The sequence below is a fragment of the Pleurodeles waltl genome, chromosome 8 (assembly GCF_031143425.1).
Source record: "Pleurodeles waltl isolate 20211129_DDA chromosome 8, aPleWal1.hap1.20221129, whole genome shotgun sequence".
Classification (NCBI taxonomy): domain Eukaryota; kingdom Metazoa; phylum Chordata; class Amphibia; order Caudata; family Salamandridae; genus Pleurodeles; species Pleurodeles waltl.
Genome location: NC_090447.1, coordinates 1,141,913,568 through 1,141,938,668, shown reverse-complemented (window position 1 = coordinate 1,141,938,668; position 25,101 = coordinate 1,141,913,568). Strand labels below are relative to the sequence as shown.

Here is a 25,101-nt window from a genome sequence, read left to right as displayed (position 1 = left end):
TATCCCCAACATCATAGGTGCCATTGATTGGACACATGTGGCCTTGGTACCCCCCACAGGAGTGAACAGGTGTACAGAAACCGGAAGAGCTACCATTCTATGAGCGTGCAGATGGTGTGTTTGGCAGAGCAGTACATCTCCCATGTGAACGCCACGTTTCCTGGCTCAGTGCATGACGCTTACATTCTGAGGAATAGCAGCATCCCTTATGTGATGGGTCAACTCCAGAGGCACCGTGTGTGGCTATTAGGTGAGGACATGGACCCTATACAGTGTCAATAGTTGTCTGGGTCTGGGGTTGTGCCTTAGGGTTAGTGTGTGTCTAACAGTTGTCCCTCGACATTTGCAGGTGACTCTGGCTACCCAACCTGTCATGGCTACTGACCCCAGTGAGGAATCCCAGGACAAGGGCAGGGGAACGCTACAATGAGGCACATGGGCGAACTAGGAGGGTTATAGAGAGAACCTTCGGCCTCCTGAAGGCCAGGTTCTGGTGCCTCCATATGACAGGTGGTACCCTATACTACTCACCAAAGAAGGTGTGCCAGATCATCGTGGCTTGCTGTATGCTGCACAACTTGGCTTTGCGACGACAGATCCCTTTTATGCAGGAGGATGGTCCAGAAGGAGGTGTTGTGGCAGCTGTGGAGCCTGTGGACAGTGAAGAAGAGGAGGCAGAAGAAGAGGACATAGACAGCAGAAACACAGTGATCCAGCAATACTTCCAGTGAGGCACAGGTAAGAAGACATCACTGCCTCCTACATCTGATATAATTGTTCTACCTCTCATCTGTCTGTCACTTTCACCCAGCGTATGGACCCTGATTTTTCACTTTGCCTTTCAATTTCACAGATGTGGGTCCCACTGTGTGACCTCTGCGATGTTACCTCATGGACTAGAGCTGTGTGACATAGGTATGTTGACAATTCTATGGACATTGCTATTTCCCTCTGTTATTGCAAATACACATTAGTGAAAGCACAGACTGCCTCCAGCTTGTTGTGTGATTCAAGGGTGTTTATTTAAGTTCAAAATAGTGGAGGGGTTTGTAAAATGGTCAGGGGTGATGGTGGAGGAATGTCCATGGCAGAGTCCAGTCTATTTGTCTCACAGGTGCATTGTCCAAAGGGGCATAGGAAGAGGGACTAGGGCAGTTTAAGGATGGACCGGGTGATAAAGTGGGACAGTAGGATGACATTCAGGGTGGTCTCATTTCTTGGCGGGGGTCTTGGCATTGTTCTCTGTCTTTGTCCTGGATCTCAGGGACCGTTTGCGGGGTGGTTCTCCAACTGCAGGGGGTGGGGAGCTGGTGTGGTTGTCCTGTGGCGGTGCCTCCTGTCCACTAGCGCCGGCGGAGGTGGTGGGCAGTTCATCGTCCAGGCTAGTGTCAGGGGCCCCTTGTTGTGCCACAGTGTCCCTCCTGGTGTTCATGAGGTCCTTCAGCACCCCTACAATGGTGCCCAGGGTGGTGTTGATGGATTTGAGTTCCTCCCTGAACCCCAAATATTGTTCCTCCTGCAGCCGCTGGGTCTCCTGAAACTTGGCCAGTACCATTGCCATCGTCTCCTGGGAATGATGGTACGCTCCCATGATGTTGGATCCCTGGGCCTGTCCTCCCCCTGTCGCACAGCAGACCTCCCAGTTCCCCTGTTTTCCTGTGCCTCTGTCCCCTGAACCGTGTGCCCACTGCCACTGCCCCCAGGTCCCTGCTGTTCTTGGGGTGGTGGGTTAGCCTGGGTTCCCTGTAGTGGTGGACACACTGCTGCTTGACGTGTCCTGGGGTCAGAGGCATGGGCCCGCTGGGTGGGTGCTGTGCTGGTGTTTCCTGAGGGGGGAGGCTCTGTGGTGGCCTGTGACTGTGTCAGGGGAACCGACTGTCCTGAGGTCCTAGATGGGCCGGGCTGGTCATCTAGATCCAGTTGGACAGAGCTGCTGTCATCACTGTGGGCCTCTTCTGTGGGGGGGAGTGGACATGTCTGGAACCTCCTGTTCAGTGACGTTGGGTAGGGGTCCTGCAGGGGTGTAAAGGCATGATTATTGCATCTGTGTGTGCCATGGTGTGCAATGGGTGGGTGACCCTGTATCCCAGTGCTAACATTCTTGTGTAGGAGCTTGTGTAATCATTGTTTAGGGGTCTGTGTGGGTATGTGTAGTGGACATGCATTGGTGATGGATGCCATGCTTTGTTGTTGCATGCAGGGCTTGGTTTTGGGATGTGTGGTTTGTGCTAGTGGGACATATGTGAGGAGTTGGAGTGATGGGGGTGGGGGTATGTGATTACTTGCAGGTAGGGTGGGGGATGTAGTATTTAAAACTTTGACTTACCAGAGTCCATTCCTCCAGCTACTCCTGCGAGGCCCTCAGGATGCAGTACAGCCAAGACCTGCTCCTTCCATGTTTTCAGTTGTGGGGGAGGAGGTGGGGGTCCGCCGCCAGTCCTCTGAAGCGCAGTGTGGTGTCTTGAGACCATAAAATGCACCTTCCCCCATAGGTCGTTCCACCTCTTCCTGATGTCATCCCGTGTTCTTGGGTGCTGTCCCACAGCATTGACCCTGTCGTCGAATCTACGCAATAGCTCCATCTTCCTGGCTATGGAGGTGTGCTGCACTTGTGATCCGAATAGCTGTGGCTCTACCCAGATGATTTCCTCCACCATGACCCTGAGCTCCTCCTCAGAAAACATGGGGTGTCTTTGCAGTGCCATGGGGTGGTGTGGGTGCTGTGTGAGGTGGTGAGTGTTGTGATGTGTAGGGTGATGTTTAGGGGTGTGAGGTGTTTTGTGCATGGAAGGTGTATGAGTGATGGTGTTGTGTGCCTCTGTATGCTGGTGTGGTCTTTGCTTTTCTGTCTCTCTGCTTCTCAAAAATTTTGGGTTGTAAGGGTTTGTGGGTGTGTTTTTTATATTGTATTGAGTGTGTGGAAGTGGTGTGTGTATGTGTATCAGGTGTGTGTATTTGGAATTGTCCAATGTGGTTGTATTTTGTAAAAGTGTGTGTATTTTGAGCGCAGGGGTGTGTACCGCCAATGGAATACCGCGGTTGAAAGACCGCCACGTGGATTTGTGGGTCGTGATAGTGTGGGCGTATTCCTGTTGGCGTGATGGTGGAGGTTTTGTTATCGCCAGTTTATCACTGACCTTTGGTGTGGCGGACTTGTGTGGGTGTCTAGAGTTTGGCAGATTCCGAGCTGTGGGTTGTAATAGCTGTGGCGGGATTCCGCAGCCGTGTGTTGGCGGTTTTCTGCATGGCGGTAAGCGGGATTTACCGCCGATGTTTTAATGTGGGCCTATATCTAGTCTCGATAAGTGAGGGTAGTGAAAACAAGTATCTAAAATAATCAAATCCAATTGCAGACTAACTAAAATGTATTTTAAGATGATTAGTAGTAAATGAAAGGACAGAACTAAGGGCATTTCGAGAAACAATTACCTTGTACATAATCACATCAAATGGGGACGAGACTTCACAATTCTTTAGAGGAAAACTGAAAGACAGGATTTAGCAGATGTATAGTCTGTCCTGTTTTCATTGTTTTTTTGTGTCACTTTCAGTGGTGTTTTCTCAGTGTTTCCAAACCTTTTGAAATCTGTGCTTCTCAGTGTTTATTCAGCTGCCTAGCCACCTGAAATAGACAAACCCTGTGTTTTTTCAGTGTTTACAAAACATGATGCTTTTGCATGTTTGTTTGTTTTAAAACACATTTTAGTTAAATGTGAAGTACTGCAGGGTATGTAGTGTCTTCCCATTGTCTGGGTATCACGTGGACTTATGTTAGACTGTTCATAGCATAGAAAGGTGCTGTATTTCACTCCCACTCGCTTCTCATTATGTTGTTTTACATCTCATTTTCTTGCACACTTACTCTGTCTGGACTCTGCCTAATTTACAGGAATATTAATACTATTAATTGATTAAAAAAGTAAGTGCTATATTCAAATGTTTTAATAAACAAGTTCCTGGTCAAGGGTGGGGGCAATTCACCTACTTCTTACTGAAGTGCATGACATTGAAAGAGTGGTGAACCTTGCAACAGCATACTACCTTGTGAAACCTTTAACATTTTGAATTACATCATATTCATTTGTAGCCTTGTGCTCTGAGACACCTGAAACATAATGATTTAAGCATGCCTATCACTGCCTTTCTGCACTCTTTGCCTGAATGTATGGAGGTGGTGCTACAGTTACATGGGCATTCACTGCTGGTAATTGTCCCCATGGCAAATGTCTCACCATAAGTCAGTTCTGACCTTTTGAGAGATATTACATTATGTTCCTGGACTTGAAATGTTGCATTCTAACTATGAGCTCAATGCCTCAGCAGTAAAGTGCAGTTCGGTAAAAAGCCAGGATTCTGTGAATGTGTGGCACATAACAATGGGACACCTTGCAGCTATAACTTTTGATATGAGTAAAGACTTCTGTCATGTTTTCATCACTATCCCATTTACATGGTGACAACACTCTTTTCCAAGATAGCTCCATCTATACCTTGCAATAAATGTTTAAAGCCTGGGGTGCATGGGGTGTTTGGCAGTTGACCTGCTGTCAACACTGACTTACTAGAATAGGGGACTGGTGTATCAAAGGGTTATCCATTCTGTGTCTTTGGGTAAATATGATAGTACATACTGGCCAAGATTCTTACGTGTCAACCATTTCACTAATCAGCGAATCAGTTGAACAGTGCCAAATTGTCAAATATGATTTTATTGTTCCCAGATTATCTAAATCGTACAGAATAATTAGGTCAGACCTAAAACATGCTTCTAAACCTTGCATCTTTAATCCAAACACAGAATACTGAAAGAAACAAAAAGGAGAAGAAACACTATATTAGTGACATCCCTATACACCAAAACATAGGCAGAATAATCTTAGACCAGTGTTCTTCGATGCTGCCTTGCATAACAAAATTATATTGTTTGCTTCTTTGGAAATAAATAAATACTTTTTCATTCTCTCACACTTTCCTTTCTTTGAATGGTGTTTTATGTGGGTGTGAGGTGTTTATCCATGAGCATATGTTTACGCTAATAAGGGCTGTTTCCATTTTGATGGGGTTTATTGGTTATTATAAGTTTAAAACTAAAGCATGATAGCCTACATTCATAGCATAGTGTGTCATATAACCCATTATGTAAGCTGTGTGGAAAGTAGATGCAGAGTTCATCATTTTCATAACTAGTCTTCAACGTTTTTCATTTTCTGAACTACTTATATTTTGCACGATTTCATCAGACACAATGTATATTAAGTAGTTTTTACCTCACTGCACTAATGATACATATTCATGGGGTAAATAAGACCGTGTTCCTGAAGTACATGTATTTGTGCAGGATTAATTAGAATGTACACGTACTGCTGCCTCCTACTTTAAGCTTTAGTACTAGTTATCATTTCTTTTTTTACTGTTAAGGGTGTCTTAACAGAGTACGATTGACACCGTGCATATTTATCCTGGAGGTGTGAAGCCCCCCCCCAAGCATTCTACTTATGGTCAGGAAGAAAGTGTCCCTGTACACCCTGTACACACAAAGCTGGGTGATTACATTTCTAGATTCATTAAATAACTTTTAATAATTCATTTAACAGCTATTGTTTTAGAGGACTGTCCCCCTCCTGTTTTTTATGAAAAATCTTCTATTTAACTCTATGGATGAGACATTTTATCAGTGGGAATTGTGAAATTATTTCACTTACCATCCTTTTGATATTCACTTTGCCTTTTTTGGCAGATAACTGATGTGCACCTTAAATACAATAACTCTTTATACATGAGAGACCTCAGAGGACAGAATGATATGTAATAGTTTCCTCTGTCTCGCAGTATTCTACATGTCCTGTCTTTGAGTTCAGTAAACTTTTTATTTACAACTAAACCATTTTATATAGAACAGCACGCTCCACTTACACTTCACTCATTCTCATTCTGTTTTACCATTCCATTATACCCATGAAGGGAGAAGAACCGTCAGTAAACACTGTTCGATGGCATATGTTGCTGCAGATACACATGTTTAGCACAGTCCGCTGCCTGGTGTTGGGCTCGGAGTATTACAAGTTGTTTTTCTTCGAAGAAGTCTTTTTTGGTCACGGGACCGAAGGACTCCTCCCTCTTCGGCTCCATTGCGCATGGGCGTCGACTCCATCTTAGATTGTTTTTTTCCGCTGTCGGGTTCGGACGTATTCCTTTTCGCTCCGTGTTTCGGTTCAGAAAGTTAGTCAGAATCTCGGAAGAAAGCGTCGGTATTGTTCCGTTCGGTATCGGGATAGTTAGGTACATCGACACCGATCATCGGAAGACTTTGGGGTAGCTTCGATCCCCTATCGGGGCCTGGTCGGCCCGACCGCGTGCGACATCGAAGCCGATGGAACGGACCCCGTTCCGTTTCTGACCAAAATGTCACAGTAAGTATCCTTATACAGATCAGCACTTGGTCTGTAACTTGTGCTTGTCCCCCGAGCACAAGGAGGATACCTGTGAGGCCTGTCGAGCCTTCCGGTCCAGAAAAACACTCCGGGACCGAAGAGCCAGGCGTCTACAAATGGCGTCCACGCCGACAAAACAACGTTTCGACGACGAAGAGGAAACATTCTCGGTTCCGGACTCAGAATCCGGAGACTCCGACGTCGAACAACAACAAACAGTGAGTAAGACGTCGAAAATAAAGACCATCGAAAAAACAAAAGCCCAGGGGACGCCACTGCCAACAGGCCATGGCTCGACCCATAAAACCGGCGACCCGTCGAAGGCGCCGAAAAAGGGCACGCCCATAGCGAAGACACCCGACTCCGGTCGAGGGACCGCCATGGAGCAACCTCGGAGCCGAGATAGCGGCTCCGAGAAGCAAAAACAAGATGCCGGCACCGAAAAACATCGGCACCGAGACACACTGCCGAAAGCCACAAAAATTCAGTCGGTACCGAAGCCGAAAAAAGATTCTCTCTCGGCGCCGAAAAGTTCCACACCTCCTTCCTACACAGAGGAACAAGGGATAAGTGGCCAGATGCACAGATTTGGACAAGAGCTCCAAAGTGTAGAATCAGACTACACACAAAAGAGACTGTACATCCAACAAGACACAGGGAAGATATCAACTCTTCCCCCAATAATGAGAAAAAGAAGGATCGGATTTCTCAAGGATGACGCACAACCACAAGCCAAAGTGGTTAAAACAGTCACGCCTCCGCCCTCTCCACCACAACAGGCATCGCCGGCACAAACTCCGCCACAAATGCACTCACCAGCGCAAACTACTGTAAGTCAAGATAATCAGGATCAAGACGCTTGGGACCTATACGACACCCCAGTGCCGGACAATGATCCCGATTCATACCCCACAAAGCCGTCACCGCCAGAGGACAGTACCTCATACTCGCAACTGGTGGCTAGGGCAGCAGAATTCCACAATGTCCAACTACATTCCGATCCTATAGAGGATGATTTTTTATTTAACACCCTCTCGGCTACACATAGCCAATATCAATGTCTCCCAATGCTACCAGGGATGTTACGGCACGCAAAACAAATGTTTGAAGAGCCCGTAAAATCAAGAGCCATCACCCCAAGGGTGGATAAGAAATACAAACCACCACCCACAGACCCAGTGTTTATTACTTCGCAGTTACCACCTGACTCCGTATTAGTAGGGGCAGCTCGCAAAAGAGCAAATTCCCATACATCTGGCGACGCCCCACCTCCGGACAAAGAAAGCCGAAAATTTGATGCGGCAGGAAAAAGAGTAGCATCACAGTCAGCCAACCAGTGGCGCATCGCAAATTCTCAAGCGCTGCTAGCCCGATATGACCGCGCACACTGGGATGAGATGCAACTTCTCATAGACCATCTTCCCCAGGAATACCAAAAAAGGGCGCAGCAAATAGTTGAAGAGGGACAAACGATCTCAAACAATCAAATCCGCTCTTCAATGGACGCAGCCGATACTGCAGCGAGAACAGTCAACACTGCTGTCACCATAAGGAGACACGCTTGGCTCCGCACTTCAGGGTTCAAACCTGAAATCCAGCAGGCTGTCCTTAATATGCCCTTCAACGAGAAACAACTTTTTGGCCCTGAAGTGGACACAGCCATTGAAAAACTTAAAAAGGACACAGACACGGCCAAAGCCATGGGCGCACTCTACTCCCCGCAGAGCAGAGGCTCTTTTAGAAAAACTCCATTTAGAGGGGGGTTTCGTGGCCAACCCACAGACACCACCAGCCAACAAACAAGAACCACACCATATCAGGGTTCATTCCAAAGGGGAGGTTTCAGGGGATATAGAGGGGGTCAATTCCCAAGGAGTAGGGGAAGATTCCAGACTCCAAAAACACCTCCACCTAAACAGTGACTTTCAAGTCACACAACCCCTTCACTCAACACCAGTGGGGGGAAGACTAAGCCAATTCTACCAATCTTGGCAGCAGATTACAACAGACAATTGGGTATTAGCAATAATCCAACATGGCTATTGCATAGAATTCCACAAATTCCCACCAAACATCCCTCCAAAAACACGCAAAATGTCACCACAACATTTAGAACTTTTAGGACTAGAAGTTCAAGCACTACTGCAAAAGGATGCAATAGAGTTAGTACCAGTACAACAAAAAAACACAGGAGTTTACTCCCTGTACTTTCTAATTCCAAAAAAAGACAAAACATTAAGACCAATATTAGATCTCAGGACACTAAATACCTACATCATATCGGACCACTTTCACATGGTCACACTACAAGACATCATTCCACTGCTCAAACAGCAAGATTACATGACCACATTAGACCTAAAAGATGCGTACTTTCATATACCGATACACCCTTCTCACAGAAAGTACCTAAGGTTCGTATTCAAAGGAATACATTACCAATTCAAAGTGTTGCCATTCGGAATAACAACTGCACCAAGAGTATTCACAAAATGTCTAGCAGTAGTAGCAGCACATATCAGGAGACAACAAATACATGTGTTTCCTTACCTAGACGATTGGCTAATCAAGACCAACACAGTAAAAAAGTGCACAAACAACACCACATATGTCATACAAACCCTTCACAAACTGGGTTTCTCCATCAACTATACAAAGTCACACCTCGAACCGTGTCAGACACAACAATATCTAGGGGCAACCATCAACACATCAAAAGGAATTGCCACTCCAAGTCCACAAAGAGTTCAAGCATTCCACAAGGTAATAAGTGCTATGTTTCCAAACCAAAAGATACAAGCAAAATTTGTGCTAAAACTTCTAGGCATGATGTCATCATGCATAGCCATTGTCCCAAACGCAAGACTACACATGCGACCCTTACAACAGTGCCTAGCATCACAATGGTCACAAGCACATGGTCAACTTCTAGATCTGGTGTTGGTAGACCGCCAAACATACCTCTCGCTTCTATGGTGGAACAGCAACAATTTAAACAAAGGGCGGACATTTCAGGACCCAGTGCCTCAATACGTTATAACAACAGATGCTTCCATGACAGGGTGGGGAGCACACCTCAATCACCACAGCATTCAAGGACAATGGGACGTACAACAAACAAAATTTCATATAAATTACCTAGAACTGTTAGCAGTATTTCTAGCGTTAAAAGCCTTTCAACCCATAATAACACACAAATACATTCTTGTCAAAACAGACAACATGACAACAATGTATTATTTAAACAAACAAGGAGGAACACACTCAACACAATTGTGTCTCCTAACACAAAAAATATGGCAATGGGCGATTCACAACCACATTCGCCTAATAGCACAATTTATTCCAGGGATCCAAAACCAACTAGCAGACAACCTTTCGCGAGATCACCAACAAGTCCACGAATGGGAAATTCACCCCCAAGTTCTGAACAATTACTTTCAAATTTGGGGAACACCCCAGATAGATTTGTTCGCAACAAAAGAAAACGCAAAATGCCAAAACTTCGCATCCAGGTACCCACACCGCGAATCACAAGGCAATGCTCTATGGATGAGTTGGTCAGGGATATTTGCATACGCTTTTCCCCCTCTCCCTCTCCTTCCATATCTAGTAAACAAATTGAGTCAAAACCAACTCAAACTCATACTGATAGCACCCACATGGGCAAGACAACCTTGGTATACAACTCTACTAGATCTTTCACTAGTACCGCATGTCAAACTACCCAACAGACCAGATCTGTTAACACAACACAAACAACAGATCAGGCATCCAAACCCAGCATCATTGAATCTAGCAATTTGGCTCCTGAAATCCTAGAATTCGGACACTTAGACCTCACACAAGAATGTATGGAGGTCATAAAACAAGCTAGAAAAGCTTCCACTAGACACTGCTATGCATCTAAGTGGAAAAGATTTGTTTGCTACTGCCATACCAATCAAATCCAACCATTGCATGCCTCTACAAAGGACATAGTGGGATACTTACTACATTTGCAAAAAGCAAACCTCGCTTTTTCATCTATAAAAATACACCTCGCAGCAATATCTGCTTACCTACAAACTACTCATTCATCGTCTCTATTTAGAATACCAGTTATTAAAGCATTCATGGAAGGGCTAAAAAGAATTATACCACCAAGAACACCACCAGTTCCTTCATGGAACCTTAACATCGTCTTAACAAGACTCATGGGTCCACCTTTTGAACCCATGCATTCCTGTGAAATGCAATATCTAACGTGGAAAGTCGCATTTCTCATTGCAATCACATCCCTCAGAAGAGTAAGTGAAATACAGGCATTTACCATACAAGAACCATTTATTCAAATACACAAAAATAAAATAGTTATAAGAACAAATCCAAAATTTCTACCAAAAGTAATCTCACCATTCCATTTAAATCAAACAGTAGAATTACCAGTGTTCTTCCCACAGCCAGATTCCGTGGCTGAAAGGGCACTACATACATTAGACATCAAAAGAGCACTAATGTACTACATTGACAGAACAAAGCTAATCAGGAAAACAAAACAACTGTTCATAGCTTTTCAAAAACCACACATAGGAAATCCAATCTCTAAACAAGGCATTGCTAGATGGATAGTCAGATGTATTCAAACATGCTATCTTAAAGCCAAGAGAGAATTGCCTATTACACCAAAGGCACACTCAACCAGAAAGAAAGGTGCTACAATGGCCTTTCTAGGAAACATTCCTATGAGCGAAATATGTAAGGCTGCAACCTGGTCTACGCCTCATACATTTACTAAACACTACTGTGTAGATGTACTAAATGCACAACAAGCTACAGTAGGCCAAGCTGTACCAAGAACATTATTCCAAACTACTTCAACTCCTACAGGCTAAACCACCGCTTTTAGGGGAGGTAACTGCTTTATAGTCTATGCTAAACATGTGTATCTGCAGCAACATATGCCATCGAACTGAAAATGTCACTTACCCAGTGTACATCTGTTCGTGGCATTAGTCGCTGCAGATTCACATGTGCCCTCCCGCCTCCCCGGGAAGCCTGTAGCCGTTTAGAAGTAAATCTTAAATCTTAAACATTTGTACATTTGTAAATAATTATTATAAACTTTTTATGTACATACGTATTCACACTTTTGCATGGGCACTATTTATAGCAAACAACTCCAGCCTCACCCTCTGCGGGGAAAACAATCTAAGATGGAGTCGACGCCCATGCGCAATGGAGCCGAAGAGGGAGGAGTCCTTCGGTCCCGTGACCAAAAAAGACTTCTTCGAAGAAAAACAACTTGTAATACTCCGAGCCCAACACCAGGCAGCGGACTGTGCTAAACATGTGAATCTGCAGCGACTAATGCCACGAACAGATGTACACTGGGTAAGTGACATTTTCATTTTGAGCTTGTTTGGGAAGATGTTAATGCTGAACATCATCACATAAATCCTTTCAAATTTGAAGGCAGGGATGTTTGCATATTGCACAACTCATGTTGAAGGTGTTTAGCAGTACCAGTTTCTCCTGTGTGAATTAGTCAGTTTAACACACATGTTGTGTTTTATTTTTGTTTAACAGTAGATGAAAAAGGCAAATGTTTTATCTGGTTGAACGAGTCTAGTAACTACATTTTACTCAAGGTATGATAAAAAGATGATGGATAGGCTGGAAATTCAAGTTAAAAAGAGAGGTAGGGACATGTTTAGAGTTAGGACGTAGTAAGGGTCAAAGTTAAGGTCAGGGTCAGGGTTTGGATTATATAAGGTTCAGGATAAGTGTAATGGTCATAAGACATATTCCATTAACTAAAATATAAGCGTTCTAACAATTCATTGGTAAGATCACATTCTATAGTACTTGAGTTGTGCTGTCCAATGAGACATTCCTTTCTGAAAGGAGCAGAAATAGTTCATTATTTTTTTGTAAAACTTTATCATTTATTCGAGGTGTACAACAATGCAGGACAAGTCTCTATAGTCCTTGAAAGGAGGAATGTACAATGAAGTTGGTTTAGCGTAACACTGATAGAGTGAATAATCATACCTAACGGACGGGTATAGCAACATGAAATAGAGGCAGCAAATGCTATCACAGCAGCCCTATCTGTTGTATTTGGGTGTGGTACGAGGAAAGCTCATGTGTAAGCTCCATTATGTGTTCGCGTGTTGCTGTGAGCTCGAGGGGGTGGTGTCTGTGGTACGTAAGTAGTCTTTTAATGGCTTGCAGACATCTTTAGGGCTAGACTTTCGGGCCTGGAAAGATGCATAGATTTCACTAGTGTTGTAACAATAGATGAGGCTTCTCAGACGCTGTGTAACTGTAGGCCGGTGCCCGGTGCCCCAGTGTAGAGCAATCTCTCTTTTTGCCAAGAGGAGCGCAATAGCAGTAAAACTCCTCATACCTAATGAATATCCCCCACGTAACCCAAGAGGGCCATCAGTGGGTCAGGTGGAAGGGCAGTGCCTAACATCTGTGAGAGTCAGATAAATACCGCAATCCAGAAGTGATTAATGGTGCTACATGTCCATGTCATGTGTGGTAAGTCAGCCACCCTTGCGTGGCACTTGAAGCGGTTGGAGGGTCGCAAGGGATCTATATGTGCTATGGCACTAGGTGTAATGTAGGCCCTATGGAGGAACTTGAATTGTATGAGTTTGTGCCGGTATTTAAAGGACACTAATCCAGTTTCTGCGCAACAGGCCAACCATATCTTCTCAGAAAAGGGATGACCCAGGTGCGCTTCCCAGTCCTCCTTTAGCTTCGATCCGGACACAAGCAGGATGGCAAGACATGCATGGTAAAGCTTGGAGGTGAGGCATGCCCCAGAGACAGCTGTGATGAGCTGTGTTAAGAGGGGGAAATCAGTAGGGGCTAATGGGTATGAGGGGAGCTGGGTGCATAGGGCGCTTTGGAGGCGGCAAGGCTCAACGTGTTCTAGGTAAGTAGTGTTAGTGAAACATTCGCCCTATGTCCGCGAGAAGGCGTGGCTGTTCGGGAACATATTCCTGAAGGTGTGGATGTTTAGTGCCAGCAGGGTGCGTTGAACAAGTGACTCCTGCGTGATAGTCAGGAAAGGTTTATTGGCCAGAGTTAACGTGGGTAAGTAGAGCAGCACACTTTGAAGAAGACTAACAAGTTTACGCTATTGTTTGAATGTCCTTGGGGTCTAGGGAGACTCCCAGGGATAGTAGTACACATAATGGGACCAGGGCAGTGAGATCTAGCTCAGCGAGTGCATAGGGAATGCATGCGTCAGTATGGAAACAATGATAGAATTGGCATTGCGCCGCTAGATAACAGACTTGGAAGAGGGGCACCCCAAATCCACTGCTCTCATACAGGAGGGTTACACTTTCCCATCTGATGAGGGGGGTTTAATCGCCTACAGAAGCCATATCAGCAGCTCGCAAAGAGTGTTAAAAAAGGAGTTTGTACGCGGAATAGGGATATCCAAAAATAAATAAACAATTTAGTGGAGTACCACCATTTTGATTAGGGAGATGCTGCCTTCCATGGGCAACGGGAGACCTATCCAGCGGTTCACCTGCATGGTCAGTTTTTTGACAGCTGGCCCATAATTTAGCCATATGACTTGTTCTTTATCCCAGTGGACTTGGCTGCCTAGATAGTTGTTTGATTCATTGCACCACATCAGGGGGTATTAGGAGCCACACCAGGGTGGGTCCTTACCGGGCTTGGTTAAGAGGGTGGTCACCGCCTCCCGCAGCGACAGGGGTAGCATCCCTGCTTCAAGGGCCTCCGCATACACCGACAGCAGTCGCAGTGCCAGAATATGTTTATGCTTTTTATAAAATACCCTGTTTATCAGTCCAGCCCAGGGACCCGGGACCCCTCCAAAGCATCTATAGCTTGCACTATTTCCTCTGCGCTAAAGGGGTCACTAAGGAATTGCTGCTGGGCTGTGGTCAGCCAGACTGTCACCACCTCTGCAAGGTATTGTTGGAACACAGAAAGGGATGGGGTGGGTCATGCTGTATAGAGGCGTGGTGTAGTAATTGAAGGATTTGGTCTGTACTGCAGCAGAGCCCACTGCGCACGTGCCTCCTCCCTCTGTAGCTCTAATCTGTACGCAGCTGATCGTGGTGGGTGTAATAGCCTGGCCAGTGTGTGCCTCGGCTGCTGCCTCTCGCCGTATTTACAGGCTTTGACGTATTTCCCCATGTAGTTGCCTTCATGCTCGCGAGTTCAGGGAAGGTGTCTAAGAGTGCTTTACACTTGTGTAGCTGAGAGGTGGTGTCTTGGGCTGCTGCTGCACTATCTAGTTTTGTTAACTGTGCTTCCACTTGTGCCAGCTCGCGGCGTATTTCACACGGCACCCCAGAATGCTTTGCTATACAGATTACTTCCAATATATGCTTTGAATGCCTCCCATTGGGTTGCTTGGGTAGCTACTGAACTGTCATTCAGGGCAAAGTATTCGGTAATGGCATCTGGAAGTTCGGAGTGGAATAGCGTGTCCTGCAGTGCCATGTCCGGGAAACGCCATGGCCACTCTAATCCCACTTGTGTGGGAATATTGAGTGTTATCATCACTGGTGAATGGTCAGATAAAGTACAAGGGAGTTGTTTGATTGAGGTGAACCATTGGATGATTGTTTTGGACAGTAACCAATAGTCACTGCACGTCCAGGTGCCATGAGGTGCTGAATGGAAGGTGTAGGCCAGTGCGCCTGTGCTGTGAAGTCGTCATGGGTCAAGTAGTGTATATGCGTCACAGATGGTCCGAAGGACTCGTAGTGAACAGGGCTTAACGGTTGGTGTCGTGGATGTAGTTTCAAGTGAGGGGTCTTATACCATGTTGAAGTCACCTCCCGGTAGAATGTGGTCAGCCTCAAAATGATCTATGTGAGACTGCAGGGTTTGGAAAAGCTCAGGTGAGTCAACATTGGGAGCATGCACATTCACAAACAGCACCCTCCGTCCTGCAAGCACCACCGTCATGAGCATGTACCTGCCCTCTCTGTCTGTGTAGGAGGCATCGAAGTGAAATGGTAGGTTCTTATGTATAAGAATGCAGGTGGTTCAGGAGTACATGGTATAGCTGGCAAAATAGCAGTGTGGTCCCCATGCAAATGCGAAGGTATGGGTGGTGCTTGCGGAGAGGTGTCTGTCCTGTAGGAAGGTCAACTGCACCTTATGTCTGGTCAAGTATTGCAGAGCCTGTTTGCCTTTGCGTGAGTTGTTAATCCCTCGTATGATCCATGACATGAGGGTAATGTCAACTGTCTGCTGCCTGGTATGTATGTTGCTTGTTACAGGCATATGGTTTTGTGTCATTCTAACATAGCATGTTTATGGTGTATCCTGCACTGCGCCATGAGTAATATACTAAAACAAATAGACCAACTAACGTGTTTCCTACCCGCCCACACCTAGGAGAGAACTGGCAGGTGAATCCTGCAGACCCCAACCAAACAGCAACTTAGCCGAGTAATGTGTAACTTTGTATCAACCAAGAGGGCGTGACAGCTCTGTGGCTGAGAACTCCCCCATAAGGGCAGAATTTGAATGCGATAATCGGGAATAATCAGGAATGAGAATGGGCATATTCATTGAATTAAAACAGGAATAAGAACACATAAAACAACATTGCATTTATTGCTACTACGCGAGGGAGCACAGGCTTTAAAGATCAATAGGGTACACTCTCAAAAGAGATGGCAAAGACATCTATCCGGGGGGAAGAGGTCCATGCTGGCGGCAGTATGCCTCGGAGTCGCTTCCAGTGGGGATGAGCCATTTCGGCTTGCAGCTTACAGAAAGTCAGGGCATCCATGGGGGAATCAAAATAGTGGGGTTTGCCTTTTAAATCAACCTGCAGCCTAGCCGGATGGGGCATGCCGTAACGAAGGACCAGTTTATGAAGAGCGTTCTTAGCGTCTGCAGACTTTCTTCTGGTGTCCTGGACAGCAGGTGTGAAATCTGGGAATAGGGAAACAAGTGTTCCCTGGTAATGAAGTGGGCCTTTTTCTCTGGCAAGGCGATGCGCTGTGTCGCGGTCCCTGTAGTTGAGTAACCTTGCAATGATGACGTGGGTCATAGCCCCTGGCGCAGGTCACTGCCCCTGTATACGATGTGCCCTCTCCACCACAAAACTAGATGTAATGGTTTCGGCAACCCAGTAGATCCGCAAAAAAAACCTCCACAAACATGTCCATGCTGCCGGTGTTCATAGACTCTGCAATTCCTGAAATGCACTGGTTATTACAGCGGCCGCTGGCTTGTAGGTCTCCATTCTTTAGAGCCACTGTCTTGAGCCTGGATTGTTTTCTCCATCTTCGCAACTCTGTCCTCCAATCCTGATATGTGCATGTCTGCGCCCTCCAGGCAGGTCTGCTGTCTATCGAGACTCCCATTTTGTTGATTCTAGTGGTTAAGGTGTCAAGTCAGGCATCAATGACGTGGAAGCCTGTTCGCAGCTTCGCCATTTTGGCCTCTGCGCCTACTATTTGTCCAGGTGCAGGGTCCCCAGCGGTGCCCTCCTTCAAAGTCAGTAACGAGACGTTTGCATCCATTGTCACCTTTTTCTTGAAGGGGAGATTACGTTGTTACAGTTCTTCGCGAACCATGCCTGCAGTAAGGTGCTAAGCGGCTCCCTACTTCAAAGCTGCATGTAAAGGAGAGTCTCTTGGGGCACTAGTAGGAAGACAGCAATCCAACACAAACACTGAAGGTGGGGAACAACAGCATCCTTGTGGCTCAGTATGCACAGCCAGGGCAGAAGACACCAAGCCCAGTATAGTGCTGGGCAGGATTTTAAATTCAAGGGGGTTGTCCCCAGAACCAGGCAGATGTGATGCTGGTAGAATGCGCAGTTGCTTGGCTATGCTGGAACACACTGTTGGTGGGTGTGCCCCTATGCCTGATGGGCCCAAGGCGCAGCTTGGCCTTGTGTCATGTGGTTCTGCCACCGTCCACCTGAGTCCTCAACAATATTGGCGGAGGAGCTGGAGCTCTCCTACACTGCATGCAATAGGGCAAGGCCCAGGCCTAGTGAAGGCATCTCAGGAGGGCGTAAAGGTGGTTGATGATTGCACAGCAGGTCTTGACAGTTCTCCGTACCTCAGTGGTGCCCAGGCAGCTGTCCGCTTTCTTGCCATGGGCAGCGGTCATGGCTGAGCATGTCTGGACCGCGCACAGGCCTCTAGCAGGACAGCACAGTTGTATGGGCCCAACCAGGCCCTGCTGATGGGGTATCTCACTGCCGCTGGCTCCCGCAGCCCTCTGATTATGCTTGTTGGGTGGGGAATGGAGGGTGCAGAAGGGAGGGTACAATGTTCTACAGGCAGCACCCAATGCCCGACCAGCCCTGTGCCTCAGGCTCGCCCGCGGACCCTATCACCGCGGGGCCTCCGAGGCATGCTGGCTGAGGGTGAGTCGGCTGCAGAAATAGTGTGGCGCCCTCTCAGCATAATAGGGTTGGTCACGGCCTCCCCATTGCTCTCCCAGCTTCAGGTGCCTCCTCATCTCATGCTAAGCTGGTAAGCCACATGGCGGCCACCCATTCATCCAGTTATCAGGGGGCCACCATCAAAGCTTCATTGCCGAGTGGCTATCACGGTCGTTGGAGGGCTACACCCCCAGAAATAGGCCATTATATTTTCCTGGTATATATTCCATTCATACCTTCAACTCCACTTTTCAGCTGTGCTCTGCAGATAGTCCGTCCCCTGGTACATTAAACTCTAAACCACATTTTGTTGTTTCACATGTGATAATGTGCATTAGTGCAAAGCTGTCAACATCTAGTACCTTTCACTTTTCTCTCCCCATACAGTACTAAATAGAGGTACTTTTTGTGCTTTTGTAGTGCAGTCTGGTATCACCACTGTCCATTCCATCAGGCCCTCCTTTAAGTTGTTGTCTGTTATTGAGATCTTCATCTTTTCTTCCACTTCTATTGTGGATTCAGTCATGTCCTGTTCCTAAGTCTGTCTCTGACGTCCATGGGGCAATAACCATTGAATTGCTAAACATCACTTAACAAATATAGCACACATCCCATTTTGCCCTTCTTTGGCATGGGAGCCACACCTCATAAGCACTATTTAACTGTGAGTGTGGGTGTACCGCCTGTGGGATGCAATTTGACCATCAGAGCTGACCAGAATCTCTCTACTATCTGACAATATTAGACCAAATGGAGAAAGGTAGCTTCCGCAGACTGCATCATTGGCAAGAGGACGCCCACTCTCCCCCCACCTCAGTCCCCCAGGTACCTTCTTCCTAACATTATTGGTGTTATGTATGTTCTGTCCAGATAGTTAAACTGTATCAGTTTAAACTTAGTGTTGTTCAAGAATTTCGTTCAGTTTGCTAGCAAACTATTTTCTAATCCTTTTCTGTAATCTACTTCTGACCAAGTTTTGAATTTTCGAGGTCTTCATGCTTTATCTACTTTCAGGGCCCTAATTGATTGTACACCAATGTTCTCCCTTCTACAGACTGAACAGAATGACCAAGGTTTTTGTCCCCTACAGGGCAGTTGGAAACCTGGTCATATTTCCCTTGCAGTTTGTGTCATCTTGGCATACTGCAGAAATTGCTCTGACATCAACCCAAATTTTTCCTTTGCTCCTGCAAAGGACAGTGCTGATCTTAAGTTAAATTATGGATAAGGGGTGATGGGGAAGTTAATGTTGGGGTTAGGGTTATGGTGAAGAGTTGCATTAGGATGACGTTGGGGATACAATTAGGGCTTGATTTGTTCGGGTCTGCATTTGTTTTAAAAACCGATAAGGGTTGTAGGTTATGGTTAGGATCATGGTTTAATGTCAGTCGACGGGTTAATGAGAAAGTAGAGGTTAAGTCAGATCTGTGACTTGTAAAGGTTAGGGTAAGTGTCTTGTTTGAGGTAGGGGTCAGTTTTCAAGGCATTTCTGAAAACATTAGAAAACAAGCATTTGCAATGCAGTGGGTCACACGTTTGGTCAAGTTAGAGCTATTAGAGTTGTAAATTCCTAACTGGCCTTTTCTTGCCACATAAATTGAAAATAAAGAAGTGAAACAGTTGCCATAAGTAAGCCAATTCAAAGCGCCACAGCCTCCATGAGCGAGAAAGAGAGACACAAAAGGAAAAAGAAGTTAGCTCGCAGTCAAACATATCGGCCAAAATGCTATTATCCATGTACCAGGTTTGTGGCCAAGGTGGTAACAAAACTGCCCCAAGGAGGGACAAACATAAAGCATTTACCAGTGATGACAAAGGATTTTTGAAAGGCAAGCCCATAAATGAGTGATAGTGATGGGCGTGCGGTGGGTGTGGTTAAAAGCCCTCAGATAGATTACAACAGACCAGAGTGCTTGTGCGCTCGACTTAAAAAGCGGAGGTTTTCTTGTAACTGACACCGGTTTTCAGTGAACATTTTCAGCCACATAGTTTTCAAAGACATCCTCCTCAAAGCAGAGTTAATCAAACCTTTGTTGAAGTGCTTTTCAACTTAAAAAAAATCGATAAAACCGCATTTCTGGAACATGTATTAGCATGAAATTAAAGATTCATACTGGATTGTGTTAAATAATTGAGGGGTAAAATTGCCAGGTACAGGTCAATGTTGTACTGACATTTGCATCAATAGACCAGTGACACATTTGGGTTGATTCAGGCAGAGTGGAATTATCTCATCGAATTCCACTCCACCTAAATCCAAGTGACTTGGTTTTTCCACACCCAATTTTCAGGATCTGGGAAAAAGGTTCCTGATTTTTCTGCAAAGCAATTAAGTCTGAAAAAAATCTCATTATTAGCAGAAAACCCTCATTCCCTATTTTCTTTCCTGATGAAGAGACCATTCAATCCTCCCTCGTCCAGAAAATACCTTCCTTTTCCTTCATCCTTCATCCTTCTGACTTTCACCCTCACCCTCGTCTCTCAATACTACTCCACCCAGTGATCTCCACATACATTTAGCACCGGCTCAATGCAAAAATGTAATATTTCCCCAAGTTGTGTGTGACATATATTCTGTTACGTTGTGATAGTAAAATATCATTTTGTAATAATTGGTTTCCAATCAATTTTCAGGAACATGCTTAAAAGACTAAAGGCAAGTACTCCTCAAGGTAAGATATGAGTGTTACCAGACCTTGAAAAATCATAAAAATGTTACTAGACCTGCAGGTCGAGTAGCTTGAGTAATTTACTCGACCCAACTGTAATGTACTTGACCTGGAAACAGGTCTCAAATTGTGTGATCCTCCTCTAATATTGTATTTTACAGTCGCCTTTTTCTTCATTCTCACATACGAGTACACCTTCAAATATGTGAGTTCAGCATTTCTGCTGTAAAAAAAAAAATATACTAAACATTTGCTCCATGTATAAATAAATCTTACCCACATACAGGGTACACATGATCCATACATGACTTGCCTCTTAGTTTACTTATAGCTTTGCCAGCAAGGCAGGAGTGTTTCTCAGTTTATGTTTAAACTCACTTTTAATAAATATATTACTAAAGCATGATGTGGTAGCACACTGTCATTTATAGACAGTAAATTTCCAAGAAATGTCCAAGAACCTTCTCACTAACATGCAGCTTTACTATTAAAACTATATAGTGTATTAACAATAATCTGTGAAAATTGGATTTCAGAAAACATTTATCATTTTCACATCACCAAGTAAAGAGCTCTGACTTTTTTTCATCCTATTCAAATATTTTTTTCATCACCTAGAAGTAGAAAAAATGGTCTTTCACAGCTACTGAAATATAGTTTGAGATGTTAGTAAAGTTGACTTAGTTATATAAATGTTGTGTGTTAGGAAAACCCTGATACCAAAAACCTTTTATTTCACATAGCTCAGACAGTTCAACTTACAAAATCATGTAACTCTGCAGTCACAAGGAAAAGTATTTGCATTGCAAGAAGAGAAACTGACTTTTGACCTCTGTCTCTGAACACAGAGCAAATGTGACAAGAATAAGATTTAAAGGCATCTTAATTGCTAATGCAGTTTCTGACTGAACAGAACACCTGTTCTTTGTCCACTGGCCAGAAAGGTGGAGTGAAATCTAAAAATAGCTCCACCTCATAAAATAAAACTCACCATAGGGAGCCATAGCAAGTGGTGGAGTAAATTTTTCGAGCCCTGGTGATGCTGTTGAAGGCCACGATTTCAATATTCATGAACTGTGTATGAGAGAATTAACCACCTTGACCTAGTTGTGTAATGTTGTCTGAGCATGCCCAAAGTATACCTCAGTGAGCTGTGAGTTGAGACCATCAAAGTGGAAATCTGTTTGTAATCTTCCAGTCATAATTATGAATTCCAGCAGGACCATGTCGTCTTCAGCCTTTCAATGGTAGTAAAATGAATAATGTTGAGGTTGGTCACAGTTTAAAGTGTGAGCAGACCGTTCTGTTGCTATATAAATTATTGTTATTTGTTTAAGGTTTTTATTATCAGTAAATCTCCATGTTAAGAATAGTTAATCTGAACTTCACTTTTCAGAATTGATTTGTAGGTAGATGGTAAGGTCCTTATTTGACTTGTAAAGAATGAGTTATAGTGAGCTGAGCACAGCTGTAATCTTTTCATGACTCATTGTGATTTGAGTAGCATTTTTCTCACATCCATTCACTTTACGTGTATCTTTCTAAACACTGTTTATCTTTCCTCGCACCAGCCTCGTCCGTCACTTTTGCTTCCATCTCCTTTACTCTCCAACCATATGTCCAACAACCTTCCCTTGTTCTAAATTTGACAGTAATGAAACCCACCCTACAAGCACCTTTTGGGTTTAAAATACATCAGAGTTTCCTTTCGACCAATATGGGATTCTTCATTCTCTACATATCGCCCCCTTTCACATTCAGCTATTTTGCACCCTAACCTAAATCAAAGCATCACTTGTATTATCCCTGCTTTCTTTCTGCACATTCCTTTATTTTTCTTAAGTCAACATTTTTAAATAAATCATTGTATGTTACACACTACATACTGCCCCCCCCCACACCTCTTATTGATTCAGATTGACTGTGACAAGTTACACAATGTTTCACAGTCCTGCTTGTGCAGATTGGGCATATTCATTAAAGCATTTTAGAGTATGTAAAGTAGTACTTCTGTAATAGTAATATACATACTACTGCTGTTCGTCAAGATGTGGGTGGAGATCGCCACCTTGGCCTCTCCTATCTTTTTTTTTGTGCAGAATTCTATGCAACGAGTGTGAAGAACTCCGCACTTCTATGGTGTAAATGTGGGAGGAGCAAAGAAAAGTGGGTGGGAATTTGGGAATATATATATATTTCATTGGGGTGCGCTTATATTGTTTTGGAAATTGGAGATAAGAATACAACAAGAAGTATCAAAATAAACAATTCAGCTGTTCAGTCATTTTGGTCATCATCCCAATCCTTTTTCCCTGTTGGAGCTTTTGGCACACCAGGTGGCTTTGCCAGGATAATGTGATTGACTCTCTCAGTAGTGTTACTGCAGCATTGTTACCAGTTCAGTTTCCCAGTGTTTCCCAAGATGTGTGTCCAAAACACCACCTTCTAACATATCTTTTACAGCTGCACCATCAGCCTCTATATCAAAACCCATATTTTTGTTGCCTTCTTGATTAACAGCGTTCAGTTTTGAGATTTCTTAATTGGCTCTCACTCCAGAGTTCTCTGCAAGAGTTCATGGTATAGCTTCAAATGCTTCAACACATTTGTTTATGGCATTCTGGTGAAGTTCTTAATATGCTTTGCCAATTCTATGTCTTTTGCACCACCACCAGGAACAAGATGCTTATCCCTAGTCAGAACTTTAAAAGTGTTAACACCATCAACAGCTTGTTAAATATCATCCAGTAGATTGTCGGTAGAACCACGGACTAAAATGGTAGAAATGGCACCATCTTTCTCTTCATGTCTAAAAACTTCGACTTGTGTGTCCCCAAACACCGACAGGTAAATGCTATCACAATGACCAATTTCTTCTGGTGTTGGTGCAGCCGTTCTAGGCAGGGCTATAGCACCAACTGTTTCGCATAGTCTTCTCAGATCCCATTTGGAGTTCAACCCCACAACCATCAAATTTGATTTATTTGCATAGTGGTGTGTCATGTCAACAACTTTTCCTCCGGTTGCAATTATGTTTGCACCTGCATCAGCAATTGCCTTCACTTGTAATTCCATGAGATTTTCCTCCCCTTTGCTAAAATTCATAAGTTCATCTGCATTCGTAATAAACACAGTGCCATTGTTTTTTTCCATCTAAAGCACACGAGTACACTGCAATTTTGACATCTTTAACTGATGTTACATCTCCTTCGGCTTAATTTTTGAATACTATGCCATGCAAACCAGATGAAGATAGCATTCTGTAGCCCAGAGGTTTGCATACTCTAATGTTGTCAACATTGAAATGACCAGAATCTGAAAGGATAGAAACACGTGCTTCAGCAATAAGCTTGGACAGAAAGAATTAATTGCCGTATTGTTTGCTCATGACAGAAGTTTTCAGCAGAGGTGATACTTCTTCAAGATCACAAAGATTCTTCTCAGAGTGGCAGGTCAGAGAGGGGTCTCTAGGGCTTTCTTGCAAGCCTTTTCATACCCTTCTATGACCTCTGAAGCATTCAATCCCATTCTCAACAGATCTTCGGCCATTTCAAGAAGGGCACCAGCAAAAGCCAGGACAAAGCTTGTTCCATCACCCACGTCTTGTTCTTGCAAGTGAGAAGCCATGACAATCATTTTTGCTGCAGAGTGCTGGACCTCAAGCTCTCTTAAAATAGTTGCAGCATCGTTTGTTATGAACAGTTTCTATAGATGGCTAGTTACCATTTTATTCATTCCATTTGGGCCGTAGGCAAGTTGTCTGGGCAAGTTCTTTACAAGCTGTAATATTTTGAAAGACTGCTTCCTCCAATTCTGATTAACGTTTGGTGCCGTCCTTTAGCATCTGGGCTAAGTCCAGAGCTTTGGGCACTTGCAAGGCCATGACAAGTGTGAACCCGGGGAGAAGAATGACAGAAGGAACCGGCCGGTGTGGAGATTGCTGCCACTGAGAAACTGAAATGGGGAATATTTACTATAAAGTGGGTGGAGGAAAAAGGAAGATGAGGGTGGGTCACAGGGAGGAGGCTGCAAATACAAAAATACACCTACAAAAAATAAACTATTTATTCATTAAAGTTATATTCTCTATTTACTCCAGTACTACTACATCCCAAAGAGGCTCACATTTACTTCAGCCAAGCCTTTAAGTAAATCATATACCATTCATACCCACATAGAGATACTGCAAGCGGTTCACATGGAGGCAAGGAATAACACCAACACCACAAACGGAAAAATATGGATACAGTTGTTTTTGTAGAAATAATTAATTAAAAAAACAAATATATATATATATGTTCGATGGCATGTGTAGCTGCAGATAATCACTTTTTAAATTTATGGAAATCTAATGTATAATTTGAAAAATACAAATTGCAAGAGCACACAGCAGTAATGTAGGCAAAAAATGGAAGAACACAGAGTTCCAAGTCTACTTTCCTTCACCACACCTGCTAATATGCTGAGATGGGGGAATCAATGAATCCACCACACCCACAGCACCTACTTTACATATTTACATAGAACATTTTCAGAAAACTACTCATATGACATGAAGTTTCCGCCTCCACTTCGTAGATGGGGAACTATGAAGCAGAGG

General features: G+C 44.3%; 1 protein-coding gene and 1 pseudogene across 1 annotated transcript in view; one reads left to right on the top strand and one right to left on the bottom strand.

Annotated features, from left to right (window-relative positions):
• The window catches only part of SETDB2 (SET domain bifurcated histone lysine methyltransferase 2), a 1,110,478-nt gene that overhangs the window by 851,595 nt on the left and 233,782 nt on the right, over window positions 1-25,101 (top strand). Inside the window, exon 24 of the mRNA XM_069203525.1 lies at window positions 20,467-20,504. Coding sequence (XP_069059626.1) covers window positions 20,467-20,504 — 38 coding nt within the window. The remainder of the gene's footprint in view (window positions 1-20,466; window positions 20,505-25,101) is intronic.
• On the bottom strand, window positions 22,779-24,384 carry LOC138249195 (T-complex protein 1 subunit theta pseudogene; annotated as a pseudogene).